This window comes from Octopus sinensis, linkage group LG18 (genome assembly GCF_006345805.1).
Source record: "Octopus sinensis linkage group LG18, ASM634580v1, whole genome shotgun sequence".
NCBI lineage: Eukaryota > Metazoa > Mollusca > Cephalopoda > Octopoda > Octopodidae > Octopus > Octopus sinensis.
In genome coordinates this window covers 7,200,698-7,225,787 of record NC_043014.1, presented here as the reverse complement: position 1 = coordinate 7,225,787, position 25,090 = coordinate 7,200,698, and the positions used below count along the sequence as shown (strand labels likewise).

At 42.3% G+C, this 25,090-nt stretch overlaps 1 protein-coding gene across 1 annotated transcript; it reads right to left on the bottom strand.

The window, feature by feature from the left end:
* Window positions 1–337: 337 nt before the first annotated feature.
* Window positions 338–25,090, bottom strand: LOC115221461 (eukaryotic translation initiation factor 2 subunit 2). The gene is made up of 9 exons (XM_029791645.2): window positions 24,875–25,090; window positions 19,571–19,748; window positions 15,705–15,784; window positions 12,473–12,629; window positions 10,467–10,534; window positions 6,735–6,883; window positions 5,883–5,939; window positions 4,770–4,855; window positions 338–652 (listed from the first exon to the last, which is right to left on the bottom strand). Exons 1-9 carry the CDS (start codon window positions 24,890–24,892, stop codon window positions 477–479), a joined length of 969 nt encoding a protein of 322 aa, XP_029647505.1. The 5' UTR covers window positions 24,893–25,090; the 3' UTR covers window positions 338–476.

Below are 25,090 nucleotides of genomic sequence, written 5' to 3'. Positions count from 1 at the left end.
AAAGACTGAAACAAGTATAAGATTAAAAAGAGAGATCATCAAAGCCCTTCATAATGTGAGAAGCTGAGATGAATCTTAGACGAAGAACTGATCACAACAATTTTGACATCCTTTATTTGTTTTGATTTCAATTAGTTCCTTATATGTTTGGCAACAAAAGACCCATTTTGTACCTTCTAACTGTTCCTCATCTCTCTCTTTTTTTATTTTAAAAAACACTTTTTTATTAAATATTTTTCCCTTTATTTTTTTCCCCACCTTTCAAACAATTATACAAATGTATATGTATGTATGTATAAATGTATGTATGCACATATATGTATATAAATATCAACACACATACACATACTATATATATATATATATATATATTTGTAAAGGTGTGTGTATCATCTACACATGCATGCATACGCACACACACACATGCATGTACAATAACTGGCTTTCAAAGTTGAGCAAGAATATGAGATGAAATCTTAAGCATTTTTGGCTCGGATAGCAGCTCTCTTGCCAGTGACAGCCTGGAAGCCTGACTTGATGCTTGTGACAGAACAGCGGGAACCGCAGGTCTCACACTGTAAGAAGAACAGCCTCGTGTCTTTCTGCAGCAAGGTCTCCGGAGACCGGCAGGTATGGCATGTGACGTATTCCTCTGTAAAAGACAAACAAAGCAAATTGATTCTATACTTAAGAGGTGAGGAATTATGTACATTATTTACATTTGACAGACATAATAGAAAAACAGGACCATTGAGAAATGATCTTATCGGAGACGTTAGAGACAACGGCTGTCAGCAATGCCAATGCAAATATTCAAAGTCAATGACAATTTGCTCAACATTGCTGGCACTCTCCCCAACAAAGCCAGGTAATCTAGAAAACAAGGGAGAACAAGATCTCCAGCTTTGCAATTAGGCAGGTGATATCTTCAAAACTTCCTTCTCCGAGAAAGATGTCTAAACAAAGATTAGGGTACATTATTTACATTTGATGCATATTTGTCCTCATCAAAATCGAAATCGATCAACGTCAATGGAATTTGTAGTTGTGATACCAGTGCCGGTGGCACTTAAGAGAACCATCCGAACGTGGCCGTTGCCAGCACCGCATCGCCTGGCCTCCGTGCCGGTGGCACGTAACAAACACCATCCGATCGTGGCCGTTGCCAGCCTTGCCTGGCCTCCGTGCCGGTGGCACGTAACAAACACCATCCGATCGTGGCCGTTACCAGCCTCGCCTGGACTCCATGCCGGTGGCACGTAAAAAGCACCATCCGAGTGTGGCCATTTGCCAGCCTCGTCTGGCACTAGGAAGGGCATCCAGCTGTAGAAACACTGCCAGATCTGACTGGGCCTGGTGCAGCCTTCTGGCTTCCCAGACCCCAGTTAAACCGTCCAACCCATGCTAGCATGGAAAGCAGACATTAAACGATGATGATGATGATGATGATCTTGTTTGTTGTTAACACAATGTTTCGGCTGATATACCCTCTAAGCCTTCATCAGGTGCCTTGGGGAAATTTCCAATCTGGGTTCTCATTCCTAAGGTATTTTTCGATATTATTATTATTATATTATTATTATTATTATTATTATTATTATTAAGGTCACTGCCTGGAATCAAACTCAGAATCTTGGGGTTAGTAGCTTGCGCTCTTAACCACTATGCCATATGCCCGTGAAGGCTGGAGGGTATATCAGCCGAAACGTTGTGATAGCAACAAACAAGATGAGGACAAATATCCGTCAAAAGTTAAAAAAGCAAACTGAATTAACTGTTTCACATCCAGATTACTTAATACACAGTAATCCCTTGACTATTGCAGGTGTTACGTTCCAAATCCCCCTGCAATTCCAAGACAAGGAAACACAAACAAACAAACAAAAGAGAGAGAAATCATCATCATCATCATTATTATCGTTTAACGTCTGCTTTCCATGCTAGCATGGGTTGGACGGTTCAACTGGGGTCTGGGAAGCCAGAAGGCTGCACTAGGCTCCAGTCTGATCTGGCAGTGTTCCTACGGCTGGATGCCCTTCCTAACGCCAACCACTCCGTGAGTGTAGTGGGTGCTTTTTACATGCCACCGACACCGGTGCCAGACAAGGCTGGCGAACAGCCACGCTCGGATGGTGTTTTTTACGTGCCACCAGCACGGGGGTCAGATGAGCCTGGTGAACGGCCACGCTCAGATGGTGTTTGAAAACGCTTTGATAGTGGGAGTAAAAAAAATTACAGGATTCTAAAACGTTGTCAATTAAGGAGAAGAATAGAATGTGTGAAGAAATATTGAATGTGTAGGCACAAGAGAGAGAAAGAGAAATATTGAGGACAATGCTGTGATTAGAGAGAGAGAGAGAGAGAGAGAGAGAGAGAGAGAGAGAGAGAGAGAGAGAGAGAAGTTACATAATGAAGGGAGATAATGTGGTGTCACAGTACGACAAAACAGGACTTGACGTAGAGACTCTGTCCCATGTTAGCCTGGACAGCTTGATAGAATCTGGTAGGTCCAAAGACTGCGTCATGCACCAGTGGCTGCTCAGGTAGTTCCCACGGTTGGGTGCCTTCCCTAATGCCAACCACTTTACAGCGTGTAAAAATCCTGCATTTAGCTCCGTCAGTATTCGTGATGTTGCCACACGGCTCGCAAGACATCAAAACCAGAGGCAGACAGTGGTGTGGCGGGTTTATGCCAGGAGATAGAAGGGGTTAGAGTATGAGAAGTGGGCAGAGCAGGACCTTGTTGTAGAAGTTCCTAGCTTTAAGAGTATTGCGAAAGGCCATGCTGGAGGCTCAACTTTCTGAGTTCATTTACAGAGCTTATTAAATCATAAACTGATTCTCCTGCACTTTCTGTTACCCAACGCCAGAAACTTTCAGTACCCCTCCATGTATACACATACTCCAAGAAGGTACTGAAAAGCTCCAGGCTTTAAGGGTATCACGAAAGGCCCAGTTGGAGGCTCAACTTTCTGACTTCTTTTACAGGACCTAGGAAAATGGAAGGACCACTACAATAAGTGTGTGATTCTGAGAGGGGAACGTTTTGAATAAAATCATAACTGATCGAGATGTAAACAGTAACCGCTCGACAACGTAAAGTATACTAGCCATCTCAATCTGGCTAACCACAAAGGGTGGGTGTTACTGTAGCTTTTAGCCCCAGGAGATCATCGTCTCCAGCTGGCTTTAGGCACACTTTCTGTGCCCTTATGGTATTGCAAAGGGAGGTCATCCCCTCTCTCGTCAACCTAAGTGATACGCACGGACTGCAGTTTCTAGGTATTTTCCTCTTGTCAACGTACAGCTGGAGACGATGATCTCCTGGGGCTAAAAGCTACAGTAACACCCACCCTTTGTGGTTAGTTGTCGAGCGGTTACTGTTTACATCTCGTTCAGAGATTTATTATTGCTTGCAGATAGTTTTTCGAAATCAGTGACAGTGGTTACTGGGAAAAACATTAAATAGATATTTGCAAACAGGTCCCCCTTCATCGAAAACCGGTGATTACCGTACGTTGACAAGAGGCAAATACTTCGAAACTGTAGTCCGTGCGTATCACTTAGGTTTACGAGAGAGGGATGACCTCCCTTTGAAAATACCATAAGTGCACAGAAAGTGTGCCTAAAGCCAGCTGGAGACGATGTTCTCCTGGGGTTAAAAGCTACAGTAACACCCACCCTTTGTGGTTAGCCAGAATGAGATGGCTAGTATACTTTACATAACTGATCCTTCTGTATTTATTTATTTTTTTACCCAAAGGCGGGAGCTTCTCAGTACCTCCCCATATATGGTTACTCAGATTTAAAATAGAAAGGGAGAGTGATCAGCAAGGGCTGCAAAGACATAAATCATCATCAACATTGTTCGACCGTGGTCGGGACAATGGAATTTACCATGCTACGCCAGACTTCACGGTCCATCTTAGCATTACGGAGGTCCTGTTGCTGGATGCCTGTATCCCTGGAAATTACATCAGGGTAGGAGAGTGTGCGCCCTCTGGTATCGTGAGTAGATGGCTTCCAGAGGAGAAGAGTAGAAATTACCTCGTTTTCAGTTCTACAACAATGTCGGATCTTTTCCTCTTGAATGGCAGAAAATTTCTAGTTAACTAAACACTTTAAAACTTGGTATACTGGTAGAATGTGTCAAAATAAAACATTTTTTTCTCTTGGCTTTCTTGAGAAAATTGTAATTTGTAAGTTTAATGTAGTTCAATTTTTCGAATTTTAACCAATCCTATGCCCTCTTTTGAGCTAAAATCATTTGCTGCATCTAAAACTGAGACGACATCCTGTAACTAACCCTAAATTTTTTTTCTTCTTAATTGTTAAGCGTGCAAAAAAAACTAAAGCAATAGAATTAAATTAATTTAACGATTAAGAAAAAAAAATTTAGGGTTAGATTAGATCAGGGGGAGGTTTAGGGCTAGTTACAGGATGTTGTCTCAGTTTTAGACGCAGCAAATGATTTTAGTTGAATGGAGGTAATCGACTGGTTAAAATTGCCGAAATGCTTGGATTTTCAGACGAAATATCTTACAAACTATAGAATTTTCTCAATAAAACCAGGAGAAAAAGATGTTTTATAAACACATTCTACTAGTATACGAAGTTTAAAAGTGTTTAGTTAACTAGAAGATCCACAATGTCCAGCAAACTGGACTCTCCTACCTTTCTTGTGAACGAAATAAATAAGCTCGTTAGTGTGCAAGGTGAAAAGTGGTTAGAGAAAAGAAGGACCAAAAATGGTAGTTACTGTAACTTACTAATATATTTCCTGACAACTGTTTCTATCTGTTTCTGTTGGAAACGTCCCTTGATGATTAATTGGTTGTTACCATCGATTGAACCACTGGAAAAGAAAAAAAAAATCATTGAAGTGCAGGAGTGGCTGTGTGGTAAGTAGCTTGCCAACCAACCACATGGTTCAGGGTTCAGTCCTACTGCATGGAATCTTAGGTAAGTGTCTTCTACTATAGCCTTGGGCTGACCAAAGCCTTGTGAGTGGATTTGGTAGACGGAAACTGAAGGAAGCCTGCTGTATATATGAAGCTTGCTTCCCAACCACATGGTTCTGGGTTCAGTCCCACTGCAGGGCACCTTGGGCAAGTGTCTTCTACTATAGCCTAGGGCTGACCAAAGCCTTGTGAGTGGATTTAGTAGATGGAATCTGAAAGAAGCCTGGTGTATATATAGTGTCTCAAAAAGATGTACTCACTCTTTGACAAATGATTACAAATGTATTGCTTTTTGTTTTTACGTGCCACCAGCACAGGAGCCAGTGAGGTGACGCTGGCAATGATCATGCTTGAATGGTGCTTTTTACGTGCCACCGGCATGGGAGCCAGTCTGTGGCCCTGGCAACGATCACGCTCGAATGGTGCTTTTAATGATCCATTGGCACAGGTGCCAATCAGTCAGTACTGTCATCGGCCATTATTACTAGCAAGACCCATGTAATTCCACAAAATGGAAAAAATTAAGAGGAACTATTTAAAAAACCATCATTATCCTTATTGTTGTTGTTATTATTATGATGATGATGGTGGTGGCAGCAAGCTGGCAGAATCATTAGCAAGCCGGGCAAAATGCTTACAGCATTTCGTCAGTCTTTATGTTCTGAGTTCAAATTCCGCCAAGGTCGACTTTGCCCATCATCGTCTCGGGGGTCGATAAATTAAGTACCATTTGAGAAGTGGGGTCGTTGTAATTAACTTGCCCCAACCCCATTAAAATATTTCAGGCTTTGTGCCTATAATAGAAAGAACTATAATTATGGTAGGGAAAAGAGGAGAAACAAAATATGAAAAAAAAAAACAAAAAAAAAAACCACCTTACAAATGCTGACAGATTTTAGAATCAAAACAGTGTCTACTCACCTTGTACCCAATTCAGCTAACAGAAAAGCTAACACATGCTTTGGTTCCCTATGTAGCCTGAAACAAAAAGTAATAATGTTACATAGATATGCAGAGTGAGAGGGATAGATAATCTATAATATAAATTGGACATGGGCAATCGTTATATTCTTTCTTGTCTTGAGGTTCACAGCCAAACGGCTGGGTGGATTTGCGTGAAAAATGGCACACATATGGAGATGGGTGTATAGATTGGAATGCAATTTGTATTTTTTTTCTAGCTCCCATACGTACTGAGAAAATCGATTAAAACTTTTCCAATAGAATTTCCCTCTTTCTTCAGCCACGGAGTGATGTCTTGAGGTTCACAGTCAAACGGCTGGGTGGATTTGTGTGAAAAATGGCACACATGTGGAGATGGGTGTATAGATTGGAATGCAGTCTGTATTTTTTTTCTAGCCACCATACTTACCGAGAAAATCGATTAAAACTTTTCCAATAGAATTTCCCACTTTCTTCTGCCATTAAAGCAACCAGTTGCTTAGAAGCTGTTTTCTGACGGGGTGCGGTCAAGAAATTTTCATATAGCCGGAGGCTCCAATCGAAACAGGGGACCCGAAATGATATGGTTGAGAAATGCTGTTATAGATTATGCCTAACCGAAAACGATTACAGCCACCTCATCCAAACAGACCGGGTGAAACCGTGCTTAGCTGCTTGTAGGACATGTATAACGGAACCATTTTGGAGAACATACTTGTTGGTGCCAGAAGCAAACACAGACACATACATACACTCCCAACTCATTCTTAAGAAATCAGCCACTCTTTTGTCCCCCAGAGAAGAAATAAAGACAAATAACAAATGACTTACAATCTGCATATTTCAGAGAAGTTAGCAAAAGACGTCTTCTTTGTGCCGACTCTCAATACTTGAGGCAGTTTCATGACAAACCGTTTCTTCTCCCCGGCAACCATGTCTGGGTTCTTCTCCCTTATGATGTCAAATACTCTTGTAAGTAACTGAAACAGCAAAACAAAGGACAAACTAAAAGGATGAATGCAATAAAAGGAATTAAATGCAAAGCGCAGGAGTGGCTGTGTGGTAAGTAGCTTGCTTACCAACCACATGGTTCCGGGTTCAGTCCCACTGTGTGGCACCTTCGGCAAGTGTCTTCTGCTATAGCCTCAGGCCGATCAAAGCCTTGTGAGTGGATTTGGTAGACGGAAACTGAAAGAAGCCCGTCGGTTTTGTCCTGTTTTTACCATTATTGTTTTTTGTATTTTATATTCGTGTGGCATCGTCCGTTTTTCTGTCCCTGTTTCGTATACATTCGATCCTTTTTCCAAGAAATTTAATGCTCGTAGCTTAGTTTTTCCTTGGGGCTGGCCGGATCGGAGCGATATCAGGATTAATCAGCCGAAATTGCTAGGATGATCCGGTTCTTGACTGAAGATTGAAGGCTTCGAATGTCCCGTCAGTGTTTTTTGTATCGTCTTCTAAATGTTTTACGTTCTTGTCCCAGTTTGTATTTTTCTACATATATATATATATATGTATATGCGTGTGTGTGTTTGTGTGTCTTTGTTTGTCCCCCTAGCATTGCTTGACAACTGATGCTGGTGTCACAAATCGGATGGAGCTTTTTACGTGCCACCGGCACGGAGACCAGACGAAGCTGGCAAACGGCCACGATCGGATGGTGCTTTTTACGTGCCACCAGCACCTCTTCTCAAAATCTAACAGGAGTTGTGAGGGTGATATATTTGAAGCAATGCCTTATGCCTGGATGCTTGCCTGTTATACCTGTCTTGTGAACTAAAGAACTTTATAATGTCTCCACTGGTCTTTGATAGTGCAGAGCAAGTGGTCAGAATGCCAACAAGGAATTTAAACCATTAGTGTTTAGATTATTCTGGTAAATGTATTCCTAATTTATTCCCGTTGCATTGAATTAATCATGCATTATCTCATAGCTTCAAGATTTTGCCCATGTGGTTAATTTATTTTTAGAATGACACAGTAGAGTAAGTGGGAAAGGCCAGATATGGCTTGTTTGAACATAAATATGTTAGGGTTAGGGTTTTAAGTGCTAAAGGGTTAAAGTAAACTATATCCAACATTTAGTTCAAAGGAAGTCATGAGATATCAACATTTACATGTAAACATACAAACACACACATCATAATTGTTATCGTCATTGAACAAAGTCAGTGACTGGCATCCGTTGCTGGTGCAGCGCTAAGAGTACCAAACGAGTGAGATCGTTGCCAGAGCAACAAGCTGGCCTTCGTGCCAATGGCACGTTAAGCACACCATTCAAGCGTGATCGTTACCACGTCGCCTTACTAGCACTTGTGCTGGTGGCACGTGAAACATTCGAGCGAGGTCGTCACCAGTGCCGCTGGACTGGCTCCTGTGCAAGTGGCACATAAAAAGCACCATTTGGGTGTGGCTGTTGCCAGTACCACCAAACCGGCCCTTGTGCCGGTGGCACGTAAAAGCACCCACAACACTCTCGGAGTGGTTGGCGTTAGGAAGGGCATCCAGCTGTAGAAACACTGCCAGATCAGATTGGAGTCTGGTTCACCAGACCTCAGTCAAATCGTCCAACCCATGCTAGCATGGAAAGCGGACGTTAAATGATGATGATGATGATGATGATGATGAACAGTCATCTCCCATGCTGGCATGGGCCACACATTTAGACTGGATCCGATGAGCAGCAATACTGTGTCAGGTTCCAACAGCTGTTTTGGCATGGTCTCTCTGCGCGCACACACACACACACGTTCAGGTAAGGTTATGATCCGTGCATCGAGGGGATGTGCAGCCAGTCCCGGCGGATGGATTCACCCCCCTGGTCGTGTGGCTTAGTCCACTAAAGTCGGGGCCCCACGATTCCCTGCTGGTTCGCTCGGGGACATGCAGACAATCGGCAGTGGCGCTGCCCACCTTAATAACCGGAACATCCCGGGAGGTGTAGTCCTGGGGTGAGTGGCACCGACAACTATAATACACCGGCATCTTGGGCCAGATGCCCCCCCCCCTCGCGGCGGACATGCTCTCAGTTCGCTTCGGTGGAGCCCTACTCCTCGACGGGTGGCAGCCGCCCACCTTAATACACCGGCACCCCGGGTTCCCCTTCGCCTCTGAGTTAGGTTGCTGGGCGTGGGACTAGGTCCTGGGGAGGTGACTGCGGTCACCGAACGTAGACGCCCTGGTGCGCGGCCACAAAAAAAATACACCCAGGTCTGCCCACACACACACACACACAATGGGGACCTTATGGTTTCAGTCTACAAAATTCATTCACAAAATCCTCAAACCCTTGCTCAAAGTGCTGCTGTGCAGTAGGACAGAACCTGAAACTAAGTGGTTGGAAAGCAAATTTCTTAACCAAACCACTGGACCTGTTTAACCCTTTCGTTACTATATTTCTGACCAAAATACACCCCTTATGTGTTTCAATTAATTTCTAACGTAATCATAAATTTAGTCTGGTTTCATTAAACAACTATAACTTTTTTATTTATCAATATATTAATCTGATTTTTGGAAGATAATTTAATGAAATATTCTCAACCAATTCTATACTATAATTTTTGTCACAAAGTGACTCTAATTGCAGGTAGATACAGGTAAATTCAACAAAATATAAAATTAAAATTTTGTTCAAACATCGCTATAGAAAATGGGTTATTAGCTAATATTCAATTGGGTATACAACAAAATTTTACGATAGAATTTGTTATTCTGGGTAACTTTCTGATACCCATAATAATATTTACGGCAAAATAGTCTTAATTTCATTTAAGGTTATGGGGAAACCACAAACTATCGTTTCTTTCGCTTTGTTTACGTTTAGCGTAACGGTTTGTTTTCGCCGTAATGATATCAAATAGGCTCATTCGAAAAAGTAAAAAGAAATAGTCTAAGGCTTTACTCCTCTGGGAAAGTCTGTGGCTTGGTCCAGTTTCTTCAGAAAAATCACCGAAACAGTTTTTAAATTTTCACTCCATTCAGGTGCCAATTCGTTTTCTTTATTGCTGTCGGAGCTCTCGAATTCACTGTTTTCACTTTCGGAAAATGAAACATCAGATTCATTATCAAATACCATGTGCTTTTTTTTTTCAGTCATAGAGTTAGATTTATGAAGGTCTTCAGTAGAAAATCCTTCGAATTCTGACTCGCTGCTTGATATAATGAAATTCGTATCCATTTTTTGTCAGAATTACAAATTTTGAAAACACAATAGGAACAAATTTCAGAAAAAAATCTCTCAAAATTCACGGAATTAAAATTACACTTCGATTTTTGTACAAAACTGTAGTTGAACTGTTTACGAAGTATAATACGTGTTTTCATGAATGTACTAAAGAGATTTACTCTGATATTCTCATTTAAATATGAATAGGTAAATTCGGGCGGTTTGGTCACATTAACCAAAATTTTTTTCGGGCGGCTTTGGGCGGTTTGGTAACGAAAGGGTTAAAATCATTTTGTGAGGTGTCCCTTTTAGTAAGGCTCATAAGCCCTGTTAACCCCACCACTATTAGCAACGACAAACAAGATTTTTCAAGAAATGGGTAAATTTCAAAATACCTCTTCATATGTATAATCACGATCAGAACCATACCAAGCCTTGCTACGACCAATTTCTTCATCATCATCTAAAAACAAGAAATAATAATAATAACAATAATGGTTTCAAAATTTGGTAGAAGGGCAGCAATTTTGGGGGAGGGGATGAGTTGATTACATTGACCCAAGGACGAAAGGCAAAGTTGACCTTGGCAGAATTTGAACTTGGAACGTAGTGGGAGACAAGATACTACAAAGCACTTTGGCCAGTATGCTAATGATTCTGCCAGCTTGCCAATAATAATAATAATAATAATAATAATGATGATAATAATAATGATGATGATGATAATAATGATAATGATTATGATAATAATAATAATAATAATAATATTGATAATAATAATGATGATAATAATAATAATGATAATAATAATGATGATAATAATAATAATGATGATGATAATGATAATAATGATGATGATAATAATAATAATAATAATAATAATAATGCCCTGATGCAGTACCAGGCAGTGGTTCTCGTGGCTTCTGATCTTAACTGACTGGAAATGTTATCATGTACATTGTTTTGTCTTGGTATAAAAGATGGGTTACGGCAAATATTCTGCTCAATACCACAGATTTGCTTGTCAGTTGTTTGACCGTAACCAGTTGAGCATGTCCCTTAGTGGCTGACGATATGTGCATCTCTGATCATGAGCAGAAGTAGTGGGGGAGTACCATAGCCGTCTTTTGAGAGGAATTCTTTAGGGTTTGAATGATTCACCTCTGGAAACATGGGTGTTTCATTCAACATCCTTAAACAACCCTAAATTAGGGACCTTTTGAGTGGGATGAGTTACCCAACCAGAAGAAAATTCTAACTGGGCCCCACCCGCAAGGTCATGTGCTGTTTATCTTGTTATGAGATCACCATGTCGCGCACATATGGTTGTGATGCATGTGCCTGGTGTACCCCTATCAGACGGGTAGTCATGATGGGTATACTGGGCTTTGTATATATTAGCCCAGTGTCACCCAACCAGAACAAAATTCTAACTGGGCCCCACCCGCAAGGTCATGTGCTGTTTATCTTGTTATGAGATCACCATGTCGCGCACATATGGTTGTGATGCATGTGCCTGGTGTACCCTTATCAGACGGGTAGTCATGATGGGTATACTGGGCTTCGTATATTGTACCCCAGTGTCACTTTGATGGCATGGACTGCTCTCTCACACAATAATAATAATAATCCTTTCTGATTTTGATGGAAGGGGTAAGACAATTTTATCAACCCCAGTGTTCAACTGGAACTTTATTGATCCCAAAAGCGCAAAAGATATAATTGACTTTGGTGGAATTTTAGCTAGGAAAAGAAATGGAAGAAACACCACAAGGTATTCCTCCAATGTTCCAACAGACTTGCCAGGTTCTCACCTTTGCCTTGTGAATGGATTTGGTAGATGGGAACTGAAAAAAGTTTATTGCATATATATCTGTGTGTATTTGATCCCCTACCACTGTTCAACAACTTTGTGATTCAGCAAAAGGGACTTAATGGTTTCTGATCAAAACACAAAGCCAAAAATTTTAAGGGTAGGGAGCTAGCTGATACCATTGTCTCCAGTACTTCATTGGTACCGTATTTTATTGACCCTGGACGGACGAAAGGTAAAGTTAACTTCAGTAAGATTTGAACTCAGAACATAACAGGTTCTAAATGAGGCACAAGCTTTGAAATTTTGGAGAAGGGCACGAGTGGATTAAATCAACACCAGTTTTGTGTTTTATCCACTCCCGGATGGAAGAAAAGCTGATATCTTAGACAGATATGAGGCCAATTTGGAAGTGAAGGTGTCGATAACACTACCTCGGGTACTTGACCTCTCCTTGTTGGCATATCAATCACCTAGAACCTCCCTGAGCCCATGTCTCGCAGAGGGATCTTTCCACTCTTATAAAGCCATACCTGTGCCAATTATGCAAGGGAGACACACACACACAAAAAAAAAGGGGCCACTTGCCATCATCTGCCATTTCTTCCTCCTCAGCTTGATCATCCAAGTTAATCACCTTCCTCTTCTTCTTCTTTTTCCTCCGTGGCAATGACAAGTTTAGGTCATCGTCATCATTCTGAACGGGGTCTCCAACATCAAACTCATTGCTGTCTTTTGCTGTTTCCTGAAAGCAAGAATATAAACCACATAATAATAATACTAATAGTAATTTAGTCCCGAGCTATCATCATCATCATTTAACGTCCGCCTTCCATGCTAGCATGGGTTGGACGATTTTGAGTGAGGACTGGCGAACCAGATGGCTGCACCAGGCTCCAATCTTGATCTGGCAGAGTTTCTACAGCTGGATGCCCTTCCTAACGCCAACCACTGCGAGAGTGTAGTGGGTGCTTTTTACGTGCCACCGGCACGAGGGCCAGTCAGGCGGTACTGGCAACGACCTCGCTCGAATCTTTTTACTTACACATGCCACCGGCACAGGTGCCAGTAAGGCGAATAGACAGAAACTGAAAGAAGCCCGTCATATATATATATTTATGTGTGTGTATTTCAATATTTCAGACCATAAAGTCCTTAGTCAAGAAATGTGACAACAGCTAGGTTGGGCTACACAGATTAATTATCTAATTCCTGTATGGCACAGTGCTCCTGTATGGCCAGTCCAGAAACTACACAACACCACATAAATCATACTAAACTAGGCTACAATCATTTTTGAAAGAAAAGAAGGAACTCTCTACTGTGGGGAGAAAATTCTAATCCCTTCCACTGTTGTTTTACCTTTTACTTGTTCCTGTCATTTGACTATGGCCATGTCAAGGCACCACCTTAAATGGCTTTAGCTAATTAGGGAGAGAGTCAGTTTAGATAAGATGCAGTTTGGGTTTGTGCCAGGGAAAAGCACCACCGATGCTATATTTCTGGTTAGACAGCTGCAGGAGAAATACCTAGCCAAAGATAAACATCTGTACCCAGCTTTTGTTGACATGGAGAAAGCCTTTGACAGGGTCCCCTGATCCCTTATCTGGTGGTCAATGTGGAAATTGTAGGGATAGATGAGTAGTTAGTGAGAGGTGTACAAGTCATGTACAGGGTCGCTGTCAGTAAGGTGAGGGTTGGCAACGAGTATAGTGAAGAATAGATAGGGATCTACCAAGGATCAGTCCTCAGCCCCTCTTATTCGTGATAGTCCTCCAGGTAATAACAGAGGAATTCAAGATAGGCTGCCCCTTGTAGCTCCTCTATGCTGATGACCTTGCTCTAATAGCCGAGTCACTATCAGAACTAGAGAAGGAGTTTCAGGTGAGGAAGCAAGGTCAAGAATTGAAGGGCCTTAGAGTCAATCTAGCAAAAACCAAAGACTTAATAAGTAGGAAGGCTGACAAATCACAAATCCCTTCAGGTAGATGGCACTACTTGATCTGTAGAAAAGGCATAAGTAGAAACTCCATAAGATGTATCTGGCGTAAGCTTTGGACACATAAGAGGCGCAGCAATATCAAAGGAAGGCTAACTGGGAAGAAAGTTTTTGTGTGTGGCAGATGCTCATGGGCAATAAACAGCTTCTGCCACATGCCAGGGGGGAAAAACTAGTCGTTGATACATGGGTCGTGACTGCTGAGGACATGCACAAGCTTACCAAAAATGAAGCTAGTATGCTCCACTTGATGTGTAATGTCAAGCATCCTGAGATAAAAGATGGACATAAGAAACATCAGATGTGGTGTGCAAGAGAGACGACTGCACTGGTATGGCCATGTGTTGCATGCGGATGAGGACAGCTGTGTGAAAAAGTGCCACACCCTAGCAGTAAAGGGAACCTGTGGAAAAGGTAGACCCAGGAAGACCTGGGTGAGGTGGCAAAGCATGACCTTTAAAGATATGCTGTGCTTGAGAAGACCCGGCAAACCAAGTGAGACCGTAACCGTGGCCTATCCCAGTGCACCATAACCAGCCCATTTAAGAGTACCCTTCAATCATTGGGCAATAAACTGTGCTTGTGAAGACCTGTTGAGCCAAGTGATGTCTATGTCATGGCCGATGCAGTACTGCCTGATTGGCACCCATGCAAGCGGCACGTAAAAAGCATCATTTGAGAGTGGTCGTTGCCAGTGCTACGTAAAAAGCACCATCCATTCAAGCATGGTCATTCCCCAGTGCTGCCTGACTGGCCCTCATACCAGTGGCATGTAAAAAGCACCCACTATACTCTCGGAGTGGTTGGCATTAGGAAGGGCATCCAACTGTAGAAATATTGCCAGATCAGATTGGAGCCTGGTGCAGCCATCTGGCTTGCCAGCCCCCAGTCAAACCAACCAAACCAATGTCAGCAAGGAAAGCAGATGTTAAATGATGACAACGATGATGACGACTGACATTGCAGGGTAGGTTTGAGAGGTTGGATCCGGCGAGTTTCGACATAAAACAGGTAGAATATTTGGATGTCTTGCAAACAACTTGCACATGCAAGTGCTACCAGTCAAAAACTCCACATACCGGAAGCCAGCAAGTGTATGGGGTCATCAGGAGAGAATGCGCGCCGTTTCGGGGCCTACTTCTCGACGGCATCAATGCACCCCCCCCCTCACTGATATGAGACCCCGCTTGCTAGATCAGCTGGTTATGAAATTAAACTCAATATCCTTCAAGCCATCACTGGTTTAAATACTAAAGCGTTTGAGCTACATATATACGGAAGCACTCGGTCGGTTACGATGACGAGGGTCCCGGTTCATCCGATCAACAGAACAGCCTGCTCGTGAAATTAACGTGTAAGTGGCTGAGTACTCCACAGACACATGCACCCTTAATGTAGTTCTCGGGGATATTCAGCGTGACACAGAGAGTGACAAGGCCGGCCCTTTGAAATACAGGTACAACAGAAACAGGAAGTAAGAGTGAGAGAAAGTTGTGGTGAAAGAGTACAGCAGGGATCACCACCATCCCCTGCCGGAGCCTCGTGGAGCTTTTAGGTGTTTTCGCTCAATAAACACTCACAACGCCCAGTCTGGGAATTGAAACCGCAATCCTATGACCGCGAGTCCGCTGCCCTAACAACTGGGCCGTTGCGCCTCCACAGCTACATATATAAAAGTGTGTGTGTGTGTGTGTGTGCACGTCTTGTGTTGACATTGGACGACAGGTGTAAACAATGACACAATGTTTACATTCCTTGTAAACATTACAACCAGTGGCCCTGCACGACCACCACTGAGCACGAAACTCAAGCAATACTTACCGGGGCACTGTCTGGTTGCTCATCCAAATCTGTAGGCTTCTTCTTCTTCTTCTTCTTCTTTGTGAGTTCCAGAGAGAAGTCTAGAATTACAGAGAAACAATGTCATTAGAGAACTACAGAGGGTAAGCAAATAGGAAATACGAGTTGCTACGAAAGACGAAAATCAAGTTTGGTGAAAACAATGTCGTTGTCCTTGACACCAACCATGCTTTTGACAACAGTATGGCAAATTTTCATCTGTCTTGTCTGCTGAATTTTCCTCTAGAGAACATTCCGTTCTTTGTAGTTTGATCGTAAGTGATCTACTTCTAGCATACGGCTGTCCACCTAGTGGTCATGGTCTTCAAATATACACACATATATATATATATATATAAAAATGCCGGTGGCACGTAAAAAGCACCCACTACACTCACGGAGTGGTTGGCGTTAGGAAGGGCATCCAGCCATAGAAACATTGCCAGATCAGACTGGGCCTGGTGCAGCCTTCTGGCTTCCCAGACCCCAGTTGAAGCGTCCAACCCATGCTAGCATGGAAAGCGGACGCTAAACGATGATGATGATGATGAACTGGCCATCTTTAGGGCTCTACCTGTCTCATCTCTCGGATCAGATCCCACCCCTGTTGCATTTGTTAATGGAACTGTTTCTATCTCTCATTTATCAACTTTGGTGTGTTCCAGGGTTTCGTTTTGTTTCCCACTTTGTTCCATCAATACAGCAATCACATTCACCCACACCCAACAACACCCAGTCTTATACAGATAGCAGGACCCTTTGCTTCCTAACATTCCCCCAGCCATGCACTATCTACACACAATATACATATCAAACCCTCACTCATTCCGCAAACAGACCTTGAAAATATACTCCAATGGGGACATACCCATCTTGTCGCTTCCAACACTAACAAGACACATACACTACTCACATTGAGGAAAACATCAAAGCAACCTTCATATACAAATAGGCGCAGGAGTGGCTGTGTGGTAAGTAGCTTGCTAACCAACCACATGGTTCCAGGTTCAGTCCCACTGCGTGGCATCTTGGGCAAGTGTCTTCTGCTATAGCCCCGGGTCGACCAATGCCTTGTGAGTGGATTTGGTAGATGGAAACCGAAAGAAGCCTGTTGTATATATATATATATATATGTATGTGTGTGTGTGTTTGTGTGTCTGTGTTTGTCCCCCTAGCATTGCTTGACAACCGATGCTGGTGTGTTTACGTCTCCGTCACTTAACGGTTCGGCAAAAAGAGACCGATAGAATAAGTACTGGGGGCTTACAAAGAATAAGTCCCGGGGTCGATTTGCTCGACTAAAGGCGGTGCTCCAGCATGGCCGCAGTCAAATGACTGAAACAAGTAAAAGAGTAAAATACATTTCAAACCCACACTCATTCCACAACAAACAGACCTTGAAAGTATACTCCAATGGGGACATACCCATCTTGTCGCTTCCAACAGTAATAAAACACATACACTACTCACATCGAGAAAACATCAAAGCAACCTTCATATACAAACCACAAACAACATTCATCTAGAGCCCTGAAAATTGTTGAGATTCATTCATCATTATCATCAATGTTCAGCATCCATCTTCCATAGATGCATGGGTAATCATTGAGAATTTATCCCAAGAAAAGCACATCCTCAACATAGTTGTGACTGCATCTCAATAACTGGGCCAGAGCATACTTCAGTCCTTAATAATTACTGATGATCTACAAAGCTCAGGTGAGGCCCACTGCTGCACATGTTCAAGTTTCTGTCCCTCCAGCACGGTTTTTTTTCTCTCTGCTACCACACAGGCCTCTACTCCTCAGAGCTGCTTGTGTTCAAACCACCTTGTCAAGGCATTCCTCACCTTCAAAACTCTACATGCCCAATCCTTCCGTCCTACAGGCATTAACCCTTTCATTACCAACCTGGCTGAAACTACCTTTGGCTCCGAGTACAAATGTCTTGTTTTCAAAAGTTTTGAATTAAAATCTTCCACCAAACCTTAGTCACAATTTATGTTCTTAACACTAGCTGAATGATAATGAAGTTATTTTACTAAATTCTTTGTTATATTTAAAGTAATTGAAAGAAACACAGAACATCTCAAAATAAATACGGTAACGAAAGGGTTAATTACAAAGGCTCAAAAGGAACTTTGGCATCAATCTCATCAGCCCTCCAGACCCAGCAAATGATTAAAAAAAATTTTAATTTTATACAATCCATCATGTTTTGCAGAAATAAAGGTTTCTTTATGTTAAGAAACACTGCTCTAGGAATTCTAAAATGTGCATAAGGTCCTGCACATATGCACAGGTGGCAGAGTATACCTATGATCATCCACTTTTCCATGTCTGCATAGGTCAAATGAAATTTGTTGAGGTAGATTTTCTACAGCCTGATGCCCATCTGATGCCCATCCCCACTTATTTCCAAGTTAGGTAACATTTACCCTAACCAGACACGGATTTGAAAGGAAAGACTGTCACAAACCCTTTCAGAGGCATTGAAAATAAAGTAACCGCTTAAATACAGGGGTAGATGTTATTGACTAAACACTCCCCAAACTAACTTAACCCTTTCGTTACCAACCTGGCTGAAACTACCTTTGGCTCCGAGTACAAATGTCTTGTTTTCAAAAGTTTTGAATTAAAATCTTCCCCCAAACCTTAGTCACAGTTTATGTTCTTAACACTAGCTGAATGATAATGAAGTTATTTTACTCAATTCTTTGTTATATTTAAAGTAATTGAAAGAAACACAGAACATCTCAAAATAAATACAGTAAGGAAAGGGTTAAGCGTAAATCAAACTCATTTTCTATATCTTTCTGATGGTGTGAATACTTGCCAGTTTGTGATGGGTAATTAACAAATGATGTTAAATGAATGAAGCAGTAATGTTATCTAAAGAATGCACTCTTTTTATTATTCTCAAACAACCAAACAATGCTCTTTCTAACAAAAGAATAACGGATGGAGTTTTTAGCAAAGAGTGTGTGTGTGTGTCTCCCTGTCCTGGCATACAGCAATGAGATCTGATTTTAGTCTTCTTAAGAATACATATATAGCCATGAGAAAATATTGCCTACTTTTGAAACAGAAGAGGGTTAGCAACAGGAAGGATGTTCGGTGGTAGAAAATTGGACACAACAAATTCTTGAACTGTGCAGGCATGGAAAACCAAGCAGGAGTGGCTGCGTGGTAAGTAGCTTGCTAACCAACCACATGGTTCCGGGTTCAGTCCCACTGCGTGGCATCTTGGGCAAGTGTCTTCTGCTATAGCCCCGGGCTGACCAATGCCTTGTGAGTGGATTTGGTAGACGGAAACTGAAAGAAGCCTGTCGTATATATGTATATATATGTATGTATGTATGTATGTATGTGTGTGTGTTTGTGTTTGTCCCTCTAGCATTGCTTAACGATGATGATGATGAAGGGGCTAAACACAGAAGGGACAAACAAGGACAAAGGGATTAGGTCGATTACATCGACCCCAGTGCGTAACTGGTACTTAATTTATTGACCCCGAAAGGATGAAAGGCAAAGTCGACCTCGGCGGAATTTGAACTCAGAACGTAACGGCAGACGAAATACCGCTAAGCATTTCGCCCAGCGTGCCAACGATTCTGCCAGCTCGCTGCCTTGACAACCAATGCTGGTGTGTTTACGTCCCCGTCACTTAGCGGTTTGGCAAAAGAAACCGATAGAATAAGTACTGGGGGTTTACAAAGAATAAGTCCCGGGGTCGACTTGCTCGACTAAAGGCGGTGCTCCAGCATGGCCGCAGGCAAATGACTGAAACAAGTAAAAGAGTAAAAACAACGAAGAGTTAGGCCAAAATATAGTTTAGAGTCAACGAACCTTGGTCTAACTTGTCACAGAGAAGATCTATGTCTCCCTCGGTCTGATCATGTGTAGACTCGCTCGGAGTGCCATCAGCAGCCGGGGTATCCATCCTGGTGCCATCCATTTCAGAACTCTCCATAAAAGGAGTTTTCTTTTTCTTCTTCTTTTTCTTCAATGAAGGGTCAAAGGGCAGCTGAAACGAAGAAGAGAGAAAAAGACCCTAGAAATGATGGATAAATAAGTAGGTGATGGAAAGAATACTCACATTCAACCATCTGAAGAAATGGAGAATACATGTGCTGGTGGCCCTTGACCTGCTGTGCTTGAGGAGCCCTATTGAGTCAAGTACATCAACATCAAAATAAATATCAAATGGAAATTGTAGTTGTGATACCTATGTCGGTGCCATGTAAAAAGGACCATCTGAACGAGGCCAATGCCCGCGCCATCTTGACTGGTTTCTGTGCCGGAGGCACGTAAAAAGGACCGAACGTGGCCGATGCCAGCGCTGCCTTGACTGGCTTCTGTGCCGGTGGCACATAAAAAGGACCATCCGAACGTGGCCAATGCCAACACTGCCTTGACTGGCTTCTGTGCTGGTGGCACGTAAAAAGCACCAACCGATCGTGGCCGTTGTCAGCCACCCCTGGCACCTGTGCTGGAGGCATATAAAAAGCATTCCCTTTTTTTTTTGTCTTTAACACTGGCACATTTTTTCCACAGATTTAGTAATGCTTAGTAGTCTAGATAAAAGTTTTAAGATTTTCGGTTTAACTGACTCAAGAGATAGATGCCTTTTGCCAGAGAGGAATTATCTTTTCTGCTACAATTTTGACAATTTGTTCCTCTGTGCCAGTGACACGTAAAAAGCACCATCCGAACGTGGTTGATGCCAGCGCCGCCTTGACTGGCTTCTGTTCCAGGTGGCATGTAAAAAGCACCATCCGAAGGTGGCCGATGCCAGCGCCGCCTTGGCAGGTTTCTGTGCTGGTGGCACGTAAAAAGCACCAACCGATCGTGGCCATTTGCCAGACTCGTCTGGCACCTGTGCCGGTGGCATGTAAAAAGCACGCACCACCCTCACGGAGGGCATCCAGCTGTAGAAACACTGCCAGATCAGACTGGAGCCTGGTGCAGCCTCCTTGCTTCCCAGACCCCAGTCGAACCGTCCAACCCATGCTAGCACGGAAAACGGACGTTAAACAATGATGATTGGGTAATGTTGTTCTCTTGAAATGACAAGGAATGGTCTCAGTTGGAACGCCTGCTTCATCAAGGCATTCAGATTCATTATTTTTTAAACTCAATGGAACAACCCTAACCCTAACCCCTCTCGACTGTTTTGTTTCATAACTTCCATAAAAACGGATACTTTTTAATGAAATTTTCAAAAATACTGCTCAGATACTGCAGATTAAATTGGAAAAATCCCAGTCAAAACAGAGAAATTCCAAATTATGTGGGATTCCTGATCCGAAACTCCATTTATCCAAAATTACAACCTATGTTGTTTGAAGGATATTTGTAAAAAATTTCATCAAAAAAAAAAAAAAAAAAAACACCCATTTTCCCGAAAGTTACAAGGAAAGAAAGTCGGATCGTGCGAATTTTCCGAAATCCTCGGAGAAATTCTTTCAAACAAATCCTTGTATAATATCTAGCTGGCATTTGTTGAAAATTTCGTTAAAAATTATCCACTTTTTTTGGAAGTTATGAGGCAACAAAGTCGGGAGCGGGGAGGGGGGTATACACATTAGTAGGAATGCTCAATATTTATCCTTAGACATCAGAAAGTTTAGAAATGAAACAAAAATTAAAATATCTGGGTCAAGGGAATAATGGTACACAATTGGGAATTAACGAAACTCAACATCAATGGAAATTGTAGCTGTGATACCAGTGCTGGTGACACGTAAGTGAACCATCCGAACGTGGCCGTTGCCAGCCTCGCCTGGTCCTCATGCCGGTGGCACATAAAAAGCACCATCCGATCGTGGCCATTGCCAGCCTCGCCTGGCCCCCGTACCGGTGGCACGTAAAAAGCACCATCCAATCATGGCCCCCGTGCCAGTGGCACATAAAAAGCACCATCCGACCGTGGCCGTTTGCCAGCCTCGCCTGGACCCCGTGCCGGTGGCACATAAAGAGCACCGTCCGACAGTGGCTGTTTGGCAGCCTCGCCTGGTCCCCATGCCGGTGGCACGTAAAAAGCACCATCCGACCGTGGCCGTTTGCCAGCCCCATCTGGCACCTGTGACGGTGGGCCGTAAAAAGCAACCACTACACTCATGGAGTGGTTGGCGTTAGGAAGGGCATCCAGCCGTAGAAACATTGCCAGATCAGACTGGGCCTGGTGCAGCCTACTGGCCTCCCAGACCCCAGTTGAACCGTCCAACCCATGCTAGTATGGAAAGCGGATGCTAAATGATGATGATGTTTAAATCTAAAACATAGTTTCTTCACAATCCATTGGAGTGGCTCTCTTCGGAATATATGTGTGCACCATGCAATTAGTGAAGGAAGTATTTTAATTAATCATTACTCATTTTGCTTCAGCTTGGACATTTTTTGAAAATTGATAGTGGAAACAGGTATGTAAAGTGCATGTTCTATACTCTCTCTTTTACTTGTTTCAGTCATTTGACTGCGGCCATGCTGGAGCACCGCCTTTAGTCGAGCAACTCGACCCCGGGATTTATTCTTTGTAAGCCCAGTACTTATTCTATCAAAATCTTTTTGCCGAACCGCTAAGTTACGGGGATGTAAACACACCAGCATCGGTTGTCAAGCAATGCTAGGGGGACAAACACAGACACACAAACATACATATATATATATATATATATATACATATATACGATGGGCTTCTTTCAGTTTCCATCTACCAAATCCACTCACACGGCTTTGGTCGGCCCAAGGCTACAGTAGAAGACGCCCAATGTGCCACGCAGTTCATTTGGTTAAAACTGTAGACATTGATGTTTCGACAACGTTAAAATACCCACATTTTTCCATGTTACAGACCTGCTTTAATGAAATTTCCACTCTTATATACATTTAAATTTGGGGGGGGGGGGGGTAGGTAAAATTACGCACTCTCTCTTTGTTTCTAACAAAACAGATACCTATTTCTTTACTACCCACAAGGGGCTAAACACAGAGGGGACAAACAAGGACAGACAAAACGGATTAAGTCGATTACATGGACCTCCAGTGTTTAACTCGTACTTAATTTATATACCCCGAAAGGATGAAAGGCAAAGTCGACCTCGGCGGAATTTGAACTCAGAACGTAAAGACAGACGAAATAACTATTTCTTTACTACCCACAAGGGGCTAAACACAGAGGACAGACATAGGTATTAAGTCGATTACATCGACCCCAGTGCGTAACTGGTACTTAATTTATCGACCCCGAAAGGATGAAAGGCAAAGTCGACCTCGGCGGAATTTGAACTCAGAACGTAGCGGCAGGCGAAATACGGCCACGCATTTCGCCCGGCGTGCTAACGTTTCTGCCAGCTCGCGGCCATTCTAACGAAACAGATACCTTTACTCCTAGGTCAATGGAAGAACGACCCCCTAGTGACAAGTTCACAATCGTAATCTCCGATATGTAAAAACCCAAGAATCCGCATTTGCGTTAGCCTCGAAAATTTCTTGAAAAGTACCTGCCACTCGATTTTATTACCGACAACAAATATACTGACCAAATTTTACTTGGCATAAGATCGCCTTTTATTTCTGATAATGACACAATACTTTCAAACAGGGAGAAAATAACGATAAAATAGAAATTACTCATTCTGTCCCAGTCACTCGTCCAAGCAGCAGGACGACTACAAAAAAAGATCTGACTGCTATTTCTCGCACGGGAAGTAACCTATTTCTTTATTATCCACAAGGCTAAACACAGAGGGGACAGACAAGGACAGACATAGGTATTAAGTGGATTACATCGACCCCAGTGCGTAACTGGTACTTAATTTATCGACCCCGAAAGGATGAAAGGCAAAGTCGACCTCGGCGGAATTTGAACTCACAACGTAACGCAGACGAAATACCTATTTCTTTATTACCTACAAGGGGCTAAACATAGAGGGGACAGACATAGGTATTAAGTCGATTACATCGACCCCAGTGCGTAACTGGTACTTATTTAATCGACCCCGAAAGGATGAAAGGCAAAGTCGACCTCGGCGGAATTTGAACTCAGAACGCAGCGGCGGACGAAATACCACAAAGCATTTCGCCCGGCGTGCTAACGTTTCTGCCAGCACGGGAAGTAACCACTTCGTCGCTCCTTAGTGAGCATGCCTCATCATTTCCCTATTGTTTAGCCCTAGGTCAGTTGTCCTGAACGAGTCGAGATCCGCTTAGAGGCAATCGCATCGTGACAACCCGGTCTTTTTAAAACTTATATTGAGGTGTATTTAATCAATGCTATCATTTAATTTTCGCTTTTTAATACAGTAACCTGTGATTATGAAAGAGATGACTTGTAACTGCCTTATTTTTTTTTTTATCCATGAGAGCATGTTTAAATGCTAACAGCGTTGTGGATGAACAAAAGAACGTGGGCAATCTTTCGTCTCTAGTAGACATTTCCGTCGATTTCCGTAAAAAACTTCTTGTTTCTTTTTTACATATGGGCTTGCGGGAACTTTTGAAGTAATGAGAGCGAAAGAGACTAAGAGAAAGCGATTGTATGACGAGGGAAGTTCTTTTGAAGTTACCGTGCATGGGAAGCATTGATGTACATGTGTGTGGGAGACAGACAGTATGTTGTGTAAGTGAAGTGCTTCTATTAGTGTGTGTGAAGAGACAGAGTAATGTGTGAAAGAGAGAGATAACTGAAATTTTTTACTCGGTGTATGTGTATATGTATGTATGTGTGTGTGTGTATTTATCTATGTATGTGTGTGTATGTATGTGTATGTATCTATGTATGTGTGTGTGTATGTATCTATGTATGTGTGTGTGTGTATGTATGTGTGTGTGTGTATGTATGTATGTTTGGCCGATTCAGTGTTTACATTATTTCGAGTTAAAACGAAAGATTACCAATTATTTAATTAAAAATATTCTACTTTAGTCTTCTAAACGATAAATCAGACGTTAATATAACCATACAGAGCATATTTTTAGAGAAAACATTTTAATATAAGAACAATCAAATCTATTATATATAGAATTCAGCAACGAATCATATTATACCATTTAAAAATCTCAAAGGTACGCTCGAATAACATGCAACACGATGAACTTCAAAAGACTCCCTCCCAGTTCTTAATAAGCTTCTAATTTCAAATCACTTACCACTTCGTCATCAGCCATTGTTTAGGATATTTCTTCTTAAATTTATGAAGTATGTATGTGTGTGTGTTTATATTTGATGTCTACTTTGTTGTTTTGTGTCTTGACCAGCGCAGATCGAGTAATATTTAGTGAAAGAGCGAATGAGAGGATTTTATATTGCATCAGCCATATGGTCCTCTAAGACTCCTTGCTTCCGGTTAAATGAAGTGCTCGGCA